Source organism: Mastacembelus armatus, chromosome 8 (genome assembly GCF_900324485.2).
Source record: "Mastacembelus armatus chromosome 8, fMasArm1.2, whole genome shotgun sequence".
NCBI lineage: Eukaryota > Metazoa > Chordata > Actinopteri > Synbranchiformes > Mastacembelidae > Mastacembelus > Mastacembelus armatus.
The window spans coordinates 18,776,475-18,795,278 of record NC_046640.1 but is presented as its reverse complement, the minus strand read 5'-3'; the positions used below and the strand labels follow the sequence as shown (position 1 = coordinate 18,795,278).

Genomic DNA, 18,804 nt, shown 5'->3' with positions numbered 1-18,804 from the left:
AGAACTACCATGTCTTTTGGTGCAGGGTGAAGGTTGGGTTCGCGAAGGCGGGGTATCTGTCTACATAATATTCATGAGCTTTACTCCTACTGGTCTCAGCCTCTTCTCTGCCTCCTCCCGTGCACTGACCGTGAAGGGAACTGGGCGTTTTCTTCAGACGAGAGATGCAATTGGCTGAGCAGAGGTTCAAGGGCGCTGCATTGTCGGTTCATTATTATTCCATCCATACAAAAGTGGTGAGGAGCCGTGCGACACGAGGCAACTCATTCTTTTTTTTCTGTCCGGAGGGACAAGAGCAAAGGAGTTATTTATAATGGCTTTAAAGGGTCACGGAGAACATTGTTTGGAGAATACAACGTGACCAGTGACATTAAGAAACACAACCCCTCTATATATCTTTGTGATTTATCATGTATAGCAGTAACCTTAATTCTATTTTCCACTGGCTCCTATTTGTCTAACTACACTGTCATTCACTGCTGACCACATGGGCCAAGTGGCTGCACTGTCAGTTTCCAGATAAAATCAACTCTGTGTAACAGACACACACACACTGATTTCACTGACATCTAGACACCAGCATGTACCTTCATTTGTAAAGTCTTGCTGTAAAAGTTGCTGGAGGTTCTGGCTGCTTTATCTTCTGTTTATTTTCTCAGCTGATTAATCACTTGTGAAGACTTCTTTCCAAATAAACAATCATTTCATCAAATATCTTGTTTTATCTGACCAAATCCCCAAATATTTACTGTTATGAAGGACAATCTCATTCTCTCATTGACTCAGAACTATCAAATGTTTGATAATTTTGTTTGACAAATGACCTAAATGATTAGTTGATAATTACGATATTTATCTGTTGATTAATGTATTAATGTTATTGCAGCTGTAAAACTGATGTCTGCTACAATCTCTGACAGAAATTGTACTTTCTCATGATTTATTTCTCATTATTTTGATAGTTACACTTTTACACATCCAGTCACACTTTTTTGTGTGACTGGATTGTCTTGTAATCTTGATCTATCTATCTATCTATCTATCTATCTATCTATCTATCTATCTATCTATCTATCTATCTATCTATCTATCTATCTATCTATCTACCTAGCTTTATGGGGAGGTTGGTGTGCGTATTATTTTACACATTAAATAAAATTTTATTATAAAATGGTTTATTCTGGGCAAACAATGTTCTTGTTAGTATAAAAATAATTGACGCTGTTTTCCCTCCTTTCTGCTGCGTAAAGTCTGACGTCATTTAGCAGGGACCACACGGTTTTTTTTTATAGCAGGAGGTATTGCCGGGCCGCGTTCAGCTTCCTGGTTCTTTACAGCTGAGTTTCCGCGTTGTCCGTGTCGTCATTGTCCGTTCCTTTACTATTGGGCCTATTAAGCGACAGACCCCTACTTTTTTCGCGCTTTCGTCGGTGAAAGCTCACAAATTAAAGACGAGTGGCGGGAGCTAGTGTCATCTGGGGGCTGTTGTGAAGTTACTATCCAGGCTTAGGTATCTGTAATTGCATTAAAATCCAGTGATAGTTACTTTGTCACATTTCACAGAGAGATCAGTGCGACACTGGTAAGATTAGCTTTGGCGCGACGTTGTTCTGTGTTTACACTCGCTTTTGCTAGCATGCTGCTTTAGCTCGGTGCAAAATAACGCAGCTGCTGCAGTTTGAGGAATTACTTAACACAGTTTACTATTGCGATACTGGGATTAATATATAGGAAGTACACCATTAACATGTGGGGTTATAAACATCAGCCATGACTGCCCGCAACTGAAAAGGCATCGACAACTTGGGAAGACGCTGCGCGGCTACTTGAAGTATTTTAAGTGACGATGATAGAGCAGCACAGACAACGACCATATTGGTTTCTTTCTCAATAGCTTACTTTATGTGCAATCTGGAAGGATGTTTTTAAGTTTTGGGGTTTTTTACAACCCAAACAACAAACCACTTTTACCAGCTTAGCTTGGTTTGTTGTATTAGATGCAAGTTTTGCTGTTTCTTTCTGAACTGGCTCCAGTCTGCCTTTTCCTCCATTAGAGGCTGTTTGATTTAGGAAACCACTTGTAGTATTCTGTACTGCAAGTGATGAAAGTACTGTAACTTGCTTGTTTTGACTGTTACACGCAGTAAGACGTCCATAGCCAGTTTGTATGTGGATGCACCAATCTCCACATGTGCTCTGACACAACAAGGAATAATGTCGATTGAATAGTTATTTCTTTGTTGTTCTAATGTTTCATAGATATGGTAACATCTCATCTTTCATGTCCTAACAAGCTCTTAAGTAGTGTGTTGTTTTGATGGTTCAGTCTCATTGCCTTCTTCATCACTGCCTTCTCAATTGAGTTAGGTTTCTTTGAATTTTTATTTCTGATCTCCACTAACATCCTTTGACCCAAAATGTTTCTCGCAGGCATGGATTATAAAAGACGTAATGGTGGCCCTTTTCTGGGCGGTGCATCCCAGTCCAAACGGGGTAAACCAGCTGGTGAATGGGAGGAGAGTCCATCACATTTTGAAGAGGAGCTATCAATGTTTGACGATGTAGATATGGAGGCAGAGGAGATGGAGGGGCAGGCAGGCCATGATGTTATTCCTGTAGGTGAGTGTTGGACAAAACTGCACAAAGTCAGAGGTATAATGGCAGAAGTATAATGGTTTTACAGGTGAGGGAAAAGAGTGAACTTACCTAGTCAAATTACAATTCTGTTTTATTTTACAGCCAAAACTTCAGGGTGAGTAAACTTTGTCACTGGTAGCTCTAACAAATCTGAGTGGCTAAGTGGGTAATCCAGTCATCCTTACATGCCTAATTGAAGCAAGCTTACCTTTGCGTTGTGAGTAATGGAACTGTGTGACGATATTAATAAAGGGTAAATGTGGAACTAATTATTCATTGTACCAGGAAAGTACTGTTTGTTCAACTTCTAGCTATTCTCTTTTATTCTGTCTATTCTTAGCTGTGCCTATTAACATATGAAATTATTGATTCAGGCTTTTTTCCTGTCATACCGTCTTCTACCAGGTGACCTCTTCTCAGCAGACCTTAACCCTCGCTGGCGTCGACCTCATGCCTCTTCTCTGGACTCATCATCAAATACTTTGGTGTTTCAGCAGATTGATCTTGACTATTATTTAGGTAGCTATCAAAGAGCACTTTGTTGATGCTAGAACCAAGTGAATGCAGACATAAGGAAAACATATACAGTGAATTTATATATTGTTGTTAAAAGTATAAAATTATGGTCATTTTATTTTATTTTATTTTATTTTTTTTGGACATCTGTTCTAGAGTCACTTTTTACAAATATTTTCAATATTAAAGATTTGAAATGAGGACTGGACTGTCCTTACAATTTAAATTACTCAGTCCTTTTAGGCTTTTCTTGTTTGCATCTAAATGGAAGTGTAAATATACTTACAAGCTCATATACAGTTGTTGTATGTGAGAAGAAATGACATCAAACTTGGTTTCCACTTTTGTGTTACGCAGGAGAGCCAGTGCCTGGCATGCCTGGCCAGTCACAGGGAAAAGTCCCAATCATTCGAATGTTTGGGGTGACCGACAATGGCAACAGCGTTTGTTGCCATGTTCATGGTTTTGCTCCTTACTTCTATGTTCCTGCACCCAGTGGTGAGTACTTGTCTTTATTTTTGCAATATGTAACTTTACATTTCGGTGACATAACATATTTGATCAGTACAATGGCTTTAGTCAGTTACTAATGAATCATTCAATCAGTAGAACATATTCTGTTCTTCTGAGTTGTCACTTTTCTGTATGATTTAATCTTTTGATGGAAAATTCATGTAATGAATTCTTACTGGTTCCTCAATGTTTCACTCTTTCTGCGTCCTTTGAAAAGGGTTCACGGCTGATTACCTGGGTGAGTTTAAAAAAGAGTTGAACTCTGCTGTCCTTAAAGACATGCGCTCCAATAAGGACAATATCTCCATCACAGTGTTGGCTGTGGACATCACCCGGAAAGAGAGTGAGTATACCTTTAACTTTTAAGTTAGTTAACTTTGTTGTTAAGTGGAGATAAGTGTGTAAAGGATTTCACTCACAAATATGGTGTTTGATTGAACTGTTGTAAAGGACTGGTCATGAATGAAATCTGATAATAAATTAATGTTTTTAATATATTTATTAGTGTATAGAATTATACAGTAATAACATACCCTGACTTTATGCTTTTGTCATAATTTTGAGATCTAAGCTGCTGTTTTCTTTTTTCAAAGGTATATATGGTTACCATGGGAAACGCAGCCAGGATTTCTTGCGGATAACCATGGCCATGCCTCGTCTCATTGCCCCTGCAAAGAGATTGCTGGAGCAGGGCCTTAAGTTTGGACCTTACCCGATCCAGAGTTACCAAGCCTACGAGGCCAATATAGATTTTGAAATTAGGTGTGTATGGTATTTTAAAATGATATGAATTAGTTAACTTGTGTTCACAAGAAATTTGTCTGCATCAGTATTATAAAATATTAACTTTGCAGTAAAAGTCAATGAATTGTGTGGACGTTATTATAAAATAAATTAATCTTGCTTGAATACTCAGAACATGTGTGCAAAGGAGTAAAAAGGCAGCAGATTTTCTGGGAGAGTGTAACAAGGTTCTTGTAGACATAACACACTGAGGTAGCCAGTCTATGAACACAGTGGCTCTTTTACAGCAGCTGGTAAATATTGTGATATTAGTTTTATTTTTCAGCTTAATCACCCTACCTGGTTGTGTTGTCAGGTTTATGGTGGACAGTGATGTGGTGGGATGTTGCTGGATTGAACTTCCCAAAGGCAATTACAGACTGCGTGAAGAGAAGAGCATGGGGGCCACGGATTCTCAGTACCCAGGCAAGGTAGGTCACAGTCTGGTGGTCAATGGTTCACTTTCCTGTCTTCATACAATGTTCATATTGCCACACTTGGTGTTCATGAACTTTCTCTGGTGTTTGTCCTTCAGGTGTCCCTCTGTCAGTATGAGGTGGATGTGGGATGGACAGATTTAATAAGTCACCCGGCAGAGGGAGACTGGCAGAGGATTGCACCTCTCAGGGTCCTTAGCTTTGACATTGAATGTGCAGGAAGAAAAGGTTGGTTTGTTTTTTACTCTCTGGCATTCAAACTGTACATACAATAAACATCCAATCATAAAAATATATATCATCTTGTCAGGCTTAATGAAAAGCAAATTTTGAGTTTGTCCTTGGTGTTAACTTTCCCCCCCAGGAATCTTCCCAGAGCCAGACAAAGATCCTGTGATTCAGATAGCATCTATGGTGCAGCGTCAGGGTGAGACAGAGCCGTTCATTCGTACAGTGTTCACCCTTCAGTCCTGTGCCAGCATTGTAGGTTCTCAGATACTGTGCTTCACACAGGAGAAACAGCTGCTGCAGGTACCAGCTTTTCCTTAAGACACTTACGAATTTTGGTGTTTCCTTCCTTTTCTTTTCTAATGTTTTGTTGTTCATTGTCATTGTGACATTGTGAACATTTATGCTTGTATGAGCAGAGCTGGGCAGAGTTTTTGAGGACAGTGGACCCAGACATCATCACTGGATACAACATTCAAAACTTTGACTTTCCTTACTTGCTCAACAGGGCAGCTGCTTTAAAGGTTAGATGGACCCACATTCCTTTACTGCTTTCACCTAATGACAATCTCTATAATGTTCTTAGCAAATTAGGCATAAAAGCACTTATGTATTTGTAAACAAACTTAATATCTTTTTTTTTTTTTTTTTTTTTGGACTAAGACATTTCTTCTTCTATTCAATAGCACATGTTCTCTTACGTTTAGGTCAATCTGTTTCCCTATTTGGGTCGAGTGCGAGGCATCAAGTCAGTCTTGCGAGACCTAAACTTCCAGAGTAAGCAGATGGGCCGTCGAGAGAACAAGACCATTAACATGGAGGGCCGGGTTCAGTTTGATCTACTTCAGGTCAGCACTATTCTAAACTGTAATTAAACAATATTTCAGACACTGTATCATTTGTTATTGGTGCGTTGTTTCGAGAAGAATATTCAGAAAAAGAGTATATTGTAACTGGTTTGTCTGTATTTTCAGGTGCTCCTTCGGGACTATAAACTGCGTTCGTACACACTAAATGCTGTCAGTTTCCATTTCCTGCAAGAGCAGAAAGAGGATGTACAACACTCCATCATCACTGATCTGCAGGTAACAGTCTGGAAGAGAGCTGGTTCTCCTTAACAGTTCTACAGATTTGACTGCCATTTGTGCACCTGTTTGTAATGAAGTTTCTAAAAACTTACATTGAGTTTATTGTTCTCCACTTTTCCATCTCAGAATGGTAATGAACAGACGCGTCGTCGTTTAGCAGTCTACTGTCTGAAAGACGCCTACCTTCCACTGCGCCTGCTGCAGAAACTGATGTGTGTGATTAACTATATGGAGATGGCCAGAGTGACAGGTGTGCCTCTAACGTACTTACTCTCAAGAGGACAACAGATTAAAGTCGTCTCTCAGCTGCTGCGACAGGTGACAAATGCAATTACATATAATCGTTATTGTATAACTGCAGATCTAAAGATGCGAAACCAAGTATCTGTCCACATGTACATGTTTAGGCCATGAAACAGGATTTGGTCATGCCTGTTATAAAGACAGAAGGAGGAGAGGACTACACAGGAGCCACTGTCATTGAGCCAGAAAAAGGGTATGTTCATTTGATCTTTGTTTATGTGAGTGTATAAATCCTCTGTGCTCTTGATTTTAATAGTTTTGGAGGTGCACTCTTCTCACATTCCTTTCAAAGACCAATTTCTTCTCTGTGCAGGTATTACAGTGTGCCCATTGCCACCCTGGATTTCTCCTCCTTGTATCCGTCCATCATGATGGCTCACAATCTCTGCTACACCACCCTGTTGCAGAAAGGATCAGCAGAGAAACTTGGGTGAGCATGTTTTTATTTGCTGTTCAGATGCTTAAAATGGGATTATGTATGTTTATTATCAACATGGTGAACTATAGTAGTAGAAGCTGTAATAGTGGAAATGCTTGTGTCTTCAGCCTGGCACCGGAGGACTTCATCAAGACTCCGACTGGTGATCTGTTTGTGAAGAGCTCGGTGAGAAAAGGACTTCTACCTGAGATCCTGGAGAACCTGCTGTCTGCCAGAAAGAGGTTTGCATTGGCTCAAATAAATCACAACAATAGACTTGAACTGAGTAGTTGGCAGTTGAGTACATAGCTTTCATACCATGGTCTGCTAAAGCCCGTTAACCTTTTGTTTCTCTGATTTAATGTTTCCTGACAGTTATTCTGGAAAAATAATAAATTTCCAAACTAAAACAAACCCATGATTTAAACAATTTGGATTTTATTCATGCTATAGAAAGTATACAGCAAAGTACTGTGTTGTTTCTGTGCCCATATGTCAGCCACATCGTTATAAGCTTGTCCCGCTGACTTTCCACAGGGCCAAAACAGAACTGAAGAAGGAAACTGATCCTTTCAAGAAGCAGGTGCTGGACGGCCGTCAGCTGGCCCTCAAAGTCAGTGCAAACTCCGTCTATGGCTTCACGGGGGCCCAGGTGGGCAAGCTGCCCTGCCTAGAGATCTCACAGGTGCGTTCTTGATTCTGGGTGACAACTTGGAAATAACCATCCTGTTCATATTTGATACGTGACTGTGCAGCATGTGGTGCTCTAAGTACATTTAATTAATGCGATGTGATTCATGTGAACAACCTTCAGTAATAAAGCATGGTGGCCTTGTTTACGCAAATTAGTTTGCATAAGGAGCCTGCCAGTGTTTTCAAATGCATCAAGACTAAAACACTGCTGTTTTCAAAAAGTAAAAATTGGAGCAAATCTTTCTTATGCACCTGAAAAGAGAGTCATGTGCTGTATAAATGTTTTTTTTTTTTTTTTTTTAATTCTCAATCAAACCACTTCTTATTTATTCATCCTAAATAACCTGTGCACAACGTTACATGGTTGTGCACAGATGTGAAGCTGAAGCATGAATGTTAAAGATGTAGAGCAAAGATTAGTGCTTAACTTAAAAACCACAGAACAGGTGATGAGAAATGTAAAGAACTAAACACAAAGAACTTCTGCACCTGTAAAAACGAGCAGGCTGTGTTTCTTGCTTTTTTTGTGGAAAGTTGACTTAGTTGCATAACACCTACACAGAGAATTGAGGAAATAACTACATGACCAGTTTTCCCAAGTGGCAAATATTTATCCCATGTACTGAAAGTCATGACTAGAAAAGGTCTATGACCAATGAAAGTTCCTTTATTTTAGCATTTATTGGTAAACTTATCTAAATCTTTTGGGTTTGTCTCTTCAGAGCGTCACAGGTTTTGGAAGACAGATGATTGAGCAAACCAAACAGTTGGTGGAGTCCAGATACACTATTTCCAATGGTTACCAAGCTGATGCCAGGGTGAGGAATACTTCTTTCCTTTTTCACAATGACATATTTATGTTTTGCTCCTCTTCTTAATTTAACGTGGATGTTTTTACCTGTTATTTGTTAAGGTAATTTATGGAGATACAGACTCTGTGATGGTAAAGCTTGGAGTAGGAACAGTAAGGGAGTCTATGGATATTGGGAAGGAGGCAGCAGAGTGGGTGTCATCCCATTTCACACCACCCATCAAACTGGAGTTTGAGAAGGTACAGTTTCTGCCCAATCCATTTATCTGTGGAAGTTGCTAAGTTGTTAGTGAGGATGGTTAGAGTGGGTGTTAATTCAGACACTAATTTGACCTGGATGTGTGTGTAACATTGGAATTGAAAGCATGATGCAGATTTTATATGTATAACAAAGTACATTTGGCTGTTTATTCAATACAGGCAGAACAAGATTCCTTAAAGTTGACTTGATAGCTTTGTTTTACTGATGCAACAACCCCATGCCCTCAGCTTGATTTGTCTGTTGTTGCCCAGGAATACAGCATACAGTAAGCTTAGTAAATCATATTTTGTAGTGTCATTTATACCAAATGTTTTCCAAAGATTCTCTTACATGGGTTTTCAGGAAGGAGAAGTTAATTTAAACTTTGAGAAGTATCTTATCACAACAAAAATACTGATGCAGTTTTCCATGGCCTATTGGCTAGAACTGCGATTAGATTCAGTGTGTCTGACACACAGAGTATGAGGTGATACTCTAAGATGCTTGTGATTCAAAGCATAAAAAAGTAGACATAGCTTGAATAGTCTAACATCGTCATATTGAACGACTGAGTGCTGGAATTGAAAGGAAAAAAAAAATCTACACCTGCAGGCTGTCTACAAAGGTCTCCAGTATTTTTCTAGCCTGTGTTGCATCCTGTTTTTGTTTTGGAGTTTGACGTTTCTGGCTCCAGCTTGATCAGCTGGTTGCCCATGCACCTGTGCTGGTTTCTGGTGGGGGCCCACATGAGGCTTTTGCTCAGTTCTCTGCCACAGAAGCTCCCTGGGGTAGTTTGGTATATTTTGTGAAACTACTTTGGTGTTGTGTTTGCTAAAGAAATAACACCACCATATCCTGATATCTCTCTGTAATTTGTAGATGATCTGTTTGTGAAACGAAGTATTTGAAGTGAATATGGAGGTGTCTTCACATATTAGGCATCTGGTATTATGAGTCAGAACTTAGGACCTTGACAGACTTGTAAAGTCTTTTCAACTAATGCAAGTTTATCTTTCTCTTCCACAGGTGTACTACCCATACCTGCTGATCAACAAGAAGCGCTATGCAGGCCTGTATTTCTCCTCCTGTGCAGACACACATGACAAGATGGACTGTAAAGGAATTGAGACTGTGCGCAGAGACAACTGCCCTCTGGTGGCTAACCTTATCAACACCTGTCTACAGAGGATCCTCATTGACAGGTAGAGGTTTCATCCTTTTTCAGTTTTTATCTTGTATTTAATTTGGACATAGTGATTAGAACTCCATAATTATGCACGGAACAGTAATTACATCAAGTGTTAGTGTCAATTATTCTGCCAGATTTTTGACTTCTGACAAAGAGCTTGAATCTTAACCACTTGTTAATATGGTTGTAAAACAGCTGGTGTGATGTGTCTTTAGGGATCCCCAGGGTGCCGTGGCTCATGCAAAAGAGGTGATCTCAGACCTGCTGTGTAACCGTATTGACATCAGCCAGCTGGTCATCACCAAGGAGCTGACACGCACGGCCCAGGAGTACAGTGGCAAACAGGCACACGTGGAGCTGGCAGAGAGGTCAAATTTGACTGGGCACTGCAACATTTGATTTAATATAACACTCAAAGGACAAACTGTGTGATAGGGATGAGCAAACTCTTTAATATTGATATCTTACAGGATGAGAAAGAGAGATGCAGGTAGTGCCCCTAACCTGGGAGACAGAGTTCCATATGTCATCATCAAGGCTGCAAAGGGAGCAGCAGCATACATGAAGTCTGAGGTCTGTAGACACCTTTGTCTTTTAAAGTGCATGTTTATTTCCTTTATACTTCCCACTTATCATATTTAATCCTAATAATTGTTTTTCTTTCTAATGTATCTTCAGGACCCAATCTATGTGCTGGAGAACAACATTCCCATTGACACACAGTACTACCTGGAACAGCAGCTGTCCAAACCACTGCTAAGAATATTTGAGCCCATCCTGGGTGAGAGCAAGGCAGAGAACATTCTGCTGAGTAAGTCTGTACACACACTTACTGAAACTGGACTGACGAGCATCTGTAATTAGTTTACACCCTTGCCTTTGTTACAGAATGAATTCTTTAGGACCTCAAGGTGTTAGACTTTAAGTAATTTTTGGCCATTTCACATTTTATTTACTCTGTTGATTTATTATCAAAATAATCTGGAGCTTTACCTTTACCTCTGTGTTGGATTGAATGTAATCCTGCCAATCACCAAATCAAGTGTATTAGAGCTGCACAGTTCAGCCAAAACCTTAAAAAGAATCTTACAGTCACTGGAGGATATAACACAGATGTGGTAGTTTTAAAAAAGTGACACTTCCATTATCATGTGTTGTCTTCTCAGGCGTTTTAGATCATAACATCACTGTTGATTGTACGGTGTCTTTCAGAGGGCGACCACACACGTTGTAAGACTGTGTTGACCTCAAAGGTTGGGGGTCTCATGGCGTTTGCCCAGAAGAGGAGCACCTGTATCGGTTGCAAAGCTGTGCTCAAGACAGATGGTGTGTTTTCACTATTTTAAGGTTTTCATTTCTACTTTGATATTCAGGTTATATCTTTAGATTATGCCTTGTTAGTGGACTGTTTAGGATTTTTGTACCTATAGTTGGGGTTTTATACACTAATGGTAATCTCTAATGCATCATTGCAGCGGCTGTGTGTGATTTCTGTAAGAAGAAGGAGTCTGAACTTTATCAGAAAGAGGTAGGGAAGATGCCAGATGTCTTATTACTTTCAGATGCTGGTTTTCTACACTATCAGAATTCAGAGGCTTGGATTAAAGTGTTTTCCCTAAAAGTGGGTATGGTGAGTAGCTACAGCTAGTGTTAAATTTGCTATCACTATGTATGTTGTAGATATTCAGAGAAATGAGAATATGCATTAAGTGACATTCATCATGATAATTGTTTAGTCAGTCAACAAAAAAAAAAAAAAAGATCCTATCAAACCTACTGAACACACCTAAAACAAGCAGGACAGTGGCCCTCAAGGAGCATGGTTTACCCACTTTTAGGGGAAAGTAGAAAAATAGTTATCCTCTTAAGTTGTTCTTGGGTGCTGTTGTCTGTAGGCATCACGTTTTCTGTCATGTGTAATGATTTGACAATTGCAGATCTTTCACCTGAACACCCTGGAGGAGCGTTTCTCTCGCCTATGGACTCAGTGTCAGCGTTGTCAAGGCTCCCTGCATGAGGACGTGCTCTGTACCAGGTACATATGCAGTACAAAAATCACACACTTACCATAATTCTGGACAGCCAAATTTACTATAGAGTTATGGTATTATTTAAATGTAAACATCCTTTCTCCCACCCCTGCAGCCGTGATTGTCCTATTTTCTACATGAGGAAGAAAGTTCAGAAAGATCTGGATGACCAGAGCAAACTGGTGTCTCGTTTTGGATGGTGAGAAAAAGGCACACACTCTGTCCTCTTGTGCCTCATTTCAGACGACTGTACTGTCTCACTGTATTTTTTTTCCTGAATGTTTTTGTTCTTGTCAAATCCATTTATATCACACTATTTCTATATTTTCTAATGTAAATAACTTACATTATTTTTTTTGTAAAATAAAATAACTTTTTTGGTATTTATGGCCATTACCAAATCATTGCAAAAATAATAGTTGGCAACGAATGTATGTATCGATTAGTTAGAGCCAGCGATGTAGCTGTTTGCGATATCGGTTGCAGAGAGAAAAATGGCAGAAGTGAAGTGTGAAAGTCCCATTTTTCTTAATTAAACAATTTTTACACTGTGGATGGTCTTCAACTACTTTTCCCTGTTATGTGGTCAGACGATCAGTCATCCAGTAAAATGTTTACGGTTCTCATGCCAGTTGACAATAACTTGCACGTTACTGAGCAGACAGATTTCTGTTTTATCTAATGTCAATCCACAGTGACACAAAGACATTTAATTGTTCATTACAGCAGAGTGCATAATAAGGTTTACATAGCTGTCAGTGAGACGTTCAGAACAATCAAACTTTATATTTTTAGTCACAATAAGTCGAGATAATGACACATTTGCAGCCTGATTTTACAACATAGCAGGTGTGAATCCTTAATGGGCGGATACACTTGTTACATTATAATTCAACGGCATTTAGTTAATAGAACTTTGATATAATTTCAGTAAATATGTGAATAGTAGTTTCTATGAAGTGAAATTGACCAAATGTATGACATTGAAAATTGAATCTGAAAGGTTGACAAATTTTGAATGGATAAAATAAAACAAAAATAGGGTTCAAACTTCTGAAAATTGAAATCTAAATGTGTTAAAAATTGCATAATTTTCAGTGTAACAAACTGGTGTCTTCATAGCTTTGAAACTTACATTACATTTGACACTCTCCTTTTAGAGATTGATTATTGCTTTCAGTTTCAAATCTGAAACTTTGCTGAAAGATCAATCACATGGTCAGTCAGCTAACAGGGATCCATCTAAATGTGCTTGTAGTATTCACACTCTAAAGTGAATTATTACAAATGGACACTAAAGATGCTGCATGGAAAGCATGCCTGTCAGCACAGCTGGGAGAACTGATTTGTATAGTTGACACAAAATGGACAAATTGTAATACTCTCAATCACACTTTCCATGCATCATCTTTACAGTATTCAGCTGTGATTATTCATGGAAATTAGTTTAGAAGAATCGCTGTTAGCAGACAGTGCCAGAAAAAACAGAAAACAGTGCCTGCTTTTTTTTTTTCTTTCTTTTTTCAGGTTGAAAATCAGGTTGTATCTCTGAATGGAGAGTTGGTAATATTGAAAAGTGAAGTCATTTTACAAATAAATACTTTTGAATCCCGTTTCTTGTTAAAGGCGCACTGTGTAATAGAATTAAACAAAATGTCCCATCCCACGTTATGACACTGGATGCAACTCGGAGGAATTGAGCCCAGCCAGCCTGCTTGGTCCTACAGTAGAAGAACCTAAAGCACTCCACCCTGCCCTCACATAATCTCACACCCCCAACCTGACAAACTAAAGTACGCTCTGGCTCTCTCTACTAGTATTATGTGCCTGTGTTGAAATGCTGCCCCCTACTGTTGTTCTGCAAGCAAATCTGTTACACAGTGGGCCTTTAAAACACTTTTTACATTCAAAACTTATTTAGCCCTTTAAATCCTATGTCAGTCAGTGATTTCACTTCAGTAAGTTTTTCTTGATGGAAAGGTTTTAAAATTGGTTTTGGCAAATTATTTGGAAGAACTACAAATATAAAAATTTAACAATCCATTACATTTAGACTGATGGCAATTATTAAACAAAGGGAGCTATAAAGTTGTTTGTCCTTTTCAATATCTGTATCATTCAGTATCAAGAATGATGAAATAAGACTCTTCCTGTGAGATTTAAGTTCAACACTGGTTTCAACATCGGTGGATGATGTAAGATTTCAACCACGGATGGCACTGGGCTTATACAAAAATTAATTATAAAATTGACTGGAAAAACAAACAGGGCTGACAGACAGTAAGTTAATGATGGTGTGAAATTATGGAAACTGCCATCAAATCTCAGCCAATCAAATTTACATGCTCCCACTCTGTTACTAACTAACATTCTACAATAGCATACACAACAGGAAATGCATAAAGTGCACCTATGAGTCTAAAACAGTTTTGAGGCTTTTGTTACTGTGGTGATCCTATCCTATTACAGCATTTTCATTGACAGTCTTTGTGAGAAAATTAAAGAAATGAACTAGGCACTGCTGTTGTGTTTCAAACCCCAGAGGATACACAAAACTATGAAAAAAGGATTTTTTTTCCCCAAAAAATATTTTCATGGCAAAAAAGTATCCAAGTCATTGTGATACTGTTTTCTCATGAAATCAGATGGACATTGAGCAATCATATATAACATTTCACCCCAAACAGTGTATTGAGTCCTAAAATAATTTTGAGGATTTGGATTCAATGCATCTGCAGAAGTAACAGTGCAAAGTGCGGTGAAGCTCCACTGTGAATCCCCTAAATAGTCAAGAGGAGCTGAAAACACTGGCCCGACAATTTACAATCAGAAAAAATATCTGGGGAAAATAAAACTTGACCACACACACCAAACAGGTTTTGACAAATGCTGACTAAACAAAACAAAACAAAACAAAAAAAAAAAAAAAAAGGGGGGGGGGGGGCTTCTAGTTGTCATTGGAGGACTAAATGGCGACATACTGTAAGTGGAAACTGTGACAGCAGGTAAAATGCCCTTGTCATGCTTAAGTCCCTGCCTGGAAATGTGCAGGACATCTCCAGAATGAGAGGAAAGGTGCAGTGTGTGCAGGGGAGCATGAAACAAGCGCCATGGGGGGATGCTGGTGAGAGTGTATGGTTTGCTATAGAATTATGCAACGTCTCTGATTATTTTTCTTACTCTTTTTGTTGCTGCGATTGGTCTCTTTATATCTTCTGATCTCCCGTACCAGTGAATAGAAAGCTTCCTCCACACCCTGCAGGGAAAGCGAAATGCACACTGGTCACACACGTAACGCTTGTAGATATGGACACATCCTGGATATGTTGTTTTTGTAATTACTGGTTTTATTTCAGATATTGATATGCAAGTGTCTCATTTAATCAAACAATGCAAAGTAAATGCATAAGGTACTGCCTTTCCTATATACCTGTCTGGTTTTAGCAGAGGTCTCCACAAACGGTACTCCATAGCTTCGTGCCAGCTCCTGCGCCTGTCGTGTCTCCACTGTGCGGGTACTCAAGTCACTCTTGTTCCCCACCAGCACCATGGGAACACTGTCGCTGTCCTTCACCCTGTTTATCTGCTCTCTGAGGAAGAGGGACATGAAACATCACCCAGTCTGCTTTACAGCCACGTCACTATCATTACTATCATGTATCATCTGCCATCATGACCACACTGGGCACCAACAGACAGTCTAAGTTTTTCTCATCTCTTAAGTAACAAACCAAGTTCTAGAGAACAGATTACCCCAAGACCTTGTAACCACATGCATCATATCTGTAGCTGCATTACAGATAATTACAAGCACAGTTCCTGCTAATGAGGAAGTAGCCTTTGTAGTGCTAGGCAGTCTGACCCTGCACAGTACACTACGTGCTGCTGTACCACTTAGTTAAACACTGTTCAACAGGCAATTGCTCCTCCCCTCCTTTTCAAGTATGGATTTATTACTGACACAGCAGGCACTGTTGGTGTTCAACATTTTGCAAATACTGCAGTCTTTGATTTTGACAAGCCAAAGATGTGGTTTGTGCAATGCATTGTGGGATTATAACATTCCCAGAGCTTTGCCAAACTCTGAACACACATCCAATTTGTTAACTGGATGTTTAAAAGTCACCATGAACAACTTTGTTTATGTTGTGAATTCTAACTATGTGACATTACCAATACTACATTTTACTTCTAAAGGCATTGTCATTTTATAAAAAACATATTTTCTTCCTCTTTTAACAACATTGTACGTCCTTGTATCTTGTAACAAGTACACAGTCTTTTGATACTTATTTGGTGTATCAAAATTAAGAATATGAACCTTAAGATACACGTAAGTATATAATTCACAGCAGGTGTTGCTGTGCTCTGAAAATGTTCCAGTCTGGCTGGTCAAAAATCAAGATGATATTTGCAAAACAGTCTTTGAAGCCTCTTGTACCTGTAGAGGTGAACGTCCTCAAAGGACTTGGTGTTGTTGATGGCAAACACACAGAGGAAACCCTCTCCTGTCCTCATATACTGGTCCCTCATGGCGCTGTACTCCTCCTGACCTGCAGTGTCCAGGATGTCCAGCAGACACGTCTCTCCGTCAATCACCACCTGTTTCCTATACGAGTCCTGCAACACAGAATCAATAATCATGAAAGGGAGTCTGCCAACAACTGTGACAGCAGATTGCATCATAATGGTTGTTTTTTAGCAGTCATATCACTGCATCATGTAGTGAAAAGACCTTGTTGGGTATAATATTAACTCACTGGAAACTTGAAAATTTTAAGACAAAGAGATTTACAACCAGCAACAATATGAGAAATACATAAAACACTACACAGCAGCTGGGTCTGTTTGTGACACTAACAGACTTATTTGAATTTTGTTTTGTTAATGTGTTTTACTCATTTTCAAAAGGCTCCTGGCACAACCTGGCCTTTTTAAAAAGTGATGTAGAGTAGAGACAGTGCAATTTGGTTGTTCACTATGACCCAGTTTGCATTATGGTACATTAGGATCTGATGATGTGATACATCATTGTTATTCCCTTGACCTGTCACTGATCACAATTTAGTGGCTGATGGATGTGAAACACAATAAAGAAAAAGTTCTGTGTATTTTTCATAGCACAAGTCACCCTGAGAAAGATGAAATGTACCATGTAGTTCCCGAACAAACCTCTGAAACCTCTAAATGTGTCACACCAAACTGTGTCTCACCTCGATGGTTGGATCATATTCATCGACGAAGTGGTTCTGGATGAGCTGGATGGTGAGAGCGCTCTTCCCCACACCTCCTGCCCCGACCACCACAAGTTTGTACTCGGTCATGCCTGGAAACGATTAAACCAACAGGTAGTCAGCAAAAAAACCAAACAAACTGTGATTTCCTCTCGGATTAATCAATGAGAGCAGCGCTTGACCTAATCTAACCAGCTGATATAACCCTCTTCCTGACATGGCGAAGACACTGACCCAGATTTAAGGTTATTGTGTCTTAGCGTTGGGTGTCTACATGTTAACTCTTCCGGACAGTTACTGAGCTGCTCTGCTGGTAAAAGTTGGGGCTGTCCAAACGTTACTTACCTGTGTGTGTGTGGTTTATTAGTCCGTGAAATGATAACCAGCTAACTTTACGGGTGGACAGGCGAGATTAGCTTGCTACATAACGTTAGCCGAGACCAATCCCCTGCTCAAAACACTTGTACAAACGCTACAACACAATTTTGTATTTCTAACTCGACTTTTCCGTAAAAACGTGAGCTACAGATTGGTGACGCTATCGGTAAAAGTCTAACTTCGTGTAATAAATAAATTAAAAGCCAAAAATCGTGCGAGTTCCTATTCAATCTCCATTGTGATTCATTGCAAAGAGCAATGCCTTTTCGCGTTAATCCCCACGCAGGGAGACAGACGTCGTAAACCTCCAATCATAGTGGAAGTAGAGTTTGAAACCCCGCCTATTTCTAGAAAAGTGTCCAATCACGAACAGCCTTCACTGAGCACGATTTAGTGAACATTCCTTCTCTAAACTCGTCTTTTTTTGGGCGGGTAGAAATTTATAACTGATGGATACGAATAATGGTATTCATACTCATCTATCTTCCGATATCATATAGAATGTACACCTGCTCTAAGCAGTGCAAAACTCTTAGCCTCTTAGAAGGCTTCTATTATTTTATTTTGAAAGTTCTCACCGGAAGTGTTAATATGGCATTTCGTCTGCCTTGACAATAGTTGGTGTTCACCGTGGATCTGGGTGTTCACTGCCCTCTGGTGGTCATATTTGGGAACTGCAACAGAACAAAAACCCGATTTAAACCTACATTTATATGCAACATATTACATTATAGGAAATATAATTAGAAAAATAACGTGACTTTGTAGCCCCTGTTGTTCTGAGGTGTTTTGGTAAAAGAATTGTTAAAATTTATAAAATGCATTACAGTAGATTTTCTTGTCTACTGTAAAAGATTTATAAATGATGACAATTTCATGCATCTTAAAGGTTTATCTTCAGTCACACTGGATGCACACATCCTGCAGGCATCATACCCCACCCTCTGGTCCCTCATCCTCACTTCCCGTGCCGTGTGACATCCATGTTTCTCGCTCCCTCTCCCACTGAGTGCATCTGCTCTCCTATCTAATCTTTGCCTAAAATCACAGAGATAATCCCGCATCCATCTGTCCCAAGAGAAAGAGAGAGAAAGACAGAACTGACAGTGTGGGCATAATATTAAAAATCAACACTAATTTAATGTTTTTTCCTGCTGTTTTGGTGATAAAATCCTAAAGCCATTAGTTCAAGATCTGAAAATTGCTTAAATTTTATTATACACAAGGATATCTCACATATACATCTTTTATACATAGAATATTTCCATCTTATATTCAAGTTTAAATACTAGCATTTCCTTTTAA

At 39.2% G+C, this 18,804-nt stretch overlaps 2 protein-coding genes across 5 annotated transcripts; one reads left to right on the top strand and one right to left on the bottom strand.

The window, feature by feature from the left end:
* The first annotated feature begins 1,379 nt into the window (after nucleotides 1-1,379).
* pold1 (polymerase (DNA directed), delta 1, catalytic subunit) lies at nucleotides 1,380-12,440 on the top strand. 3 transcript variants are annotated; one of them, XM_026324615.1, is made up of 27 exons: nucleotides 1,380-1,510; nucleotides 2,431-2,619; nucleotides 3,043-3,156; nucleotides 3,511-3,651; nucleotides 3,884-4,009; nucleotides 4,260-4,428; nucleotides 4,766-4,880; nucleotides 4,985-5,114; nucleotides 5,251-5,417; nucleotides 5,534-5,638; nucleotides 5,822-5,962; nucleotides 6,089-6,199; nucleotides 6,329-6,520; nucleotides 6,610-6,698; nucleotides 6,819-6,935; nucleotides 7,052-7,165; nucleotides 7,461-7,608; nucleotides 8,339-8,434; nucleotides 8,530-8,667; nucleotides 9,695-9,870; nucleotides 10,073-10,225; nucleotides 10,328-10,430; nucleotides 10,536-10,668; nucleotides 11,070-11,183; nucleotides 11,333-11,385; nucleotides 11,795-11,892; nucleotides 12,003-12,090. In XM_026324615.1, exons 2-27 carry the CDS (start codon nucleotides 2,433-2,435, stop codon nucleotides 12,088-12,090), a joined length of 3,318 nt encoding a protein of 1,105 aa, XP_026180400.1. In that variant the 5' UTR covers nucleotides 1,380-1,510; nucleotides 2,431-2,432. The 3 variants fall into 3 exon arrangements, with proteins under 3 accessions (XP_026180400.1, XP_026180399.1, XP_026180398.1); XM_026324614.1 differs by having other exon boundaries at nucleotides 1,416-1,582; XM_026324613.2 differs by lacking the exon at nucleotides 1,380-1,510 and having other exon boundaries at nucleotides 2,433-2,619; nucleotides 12,003-12,440.
* A 101-nt stretch (nucleotides 12,441-12,541) lies between these two features.
* LOC113140692 (GTPase HRas) lies at nucleotides 12,542-17,771 on the bottom strand. 2 transcript variants are annotated; one of them, XM_026324616.1, is made up of 5 exons: nucleotides 17,467-17,771; nucleotides 17,101-17,213; nucleotides 16,329-16,507; nucleotides 15,318-15,477; nucleotides 12,542-15,143 (listed from the first exon to the last, which is right to left on the bottom strand). In XM_026324616.1, exons 2-5 carry the CDS (start codon nucleotides 17,209-17,211, stop codon nucleotides 15,030-15,032), a joined length of 564 nt encoding a protein of 187 aa, XP_026180401.1. In that variant the 5' UTR covers nucleotides 17,212-17,213; nucleotides 17,467-17,771; the 3' UTR covers nucleotides 12,542-15,029. The 2 variants fall into 2 exon arrangements, with proteins under 2 accessions (XP_026180401.1, XP_026180403.1); XM_026324618.1 differs by having other exon boundaries at nucleotides 17,101-17,216; nucleotides 17,468-17,771.
* Nucleotides 17,772-18,804: the final 1,033 nt, after the last annotated feature.

What these genes read in the sequence shown, in the direction of transcription:
- LOC113140692 (XM_026324616.1), bottom strand. Translation starts at nt 17,211, where the DNA reads ATGACCGAGTACAAACTTGTGGTGGTCGGGGCAGGAGGTGTGGGGAAG. An exon ending in AATATGATCCAACCATCGAG is followed by an intron (nt 16,508 to 17,100) that starts GTGAGACACAGT and finishes TCTGTGTTGCAG; the next exon opens with GACTCGTATAGGAAACAGGT. An exon ending in CCTCTGCTAAAACCAGACAG is followed by an intron (nt 15,144 to 15,317) that starts GTATATAGGAAA and finishes CTTTCCCTGCAG; the next exon opens with GGTGTGGAGGAAGCTTTCTA.
- pold1 (XM_026324613.2), top strand. Translation starts at nt 2,433, where the DNA reads ATGGATTATAAAAGACGTAATGGTGGCCCTTTTCTGGGCGGTGCATCC. An exon ending in TCTCTCAGCTGCTGCGACAG is followed by an intron (nt 6,521 to 6,609) that starts GTGACAAATGCA and finishes GTACATGTTTAG; the next exon opens with GCCATGAAACAGGATTTGGT. An exon ending in GGATCAGCAGAGAAACTTGG is followed by an intron (nt 6,936 to 7,051) that starts GTGAGCATGTTT and finishes TTGTGTCTTCAG; the next exon opens with CCTGGCACCGGAGGACTTCA.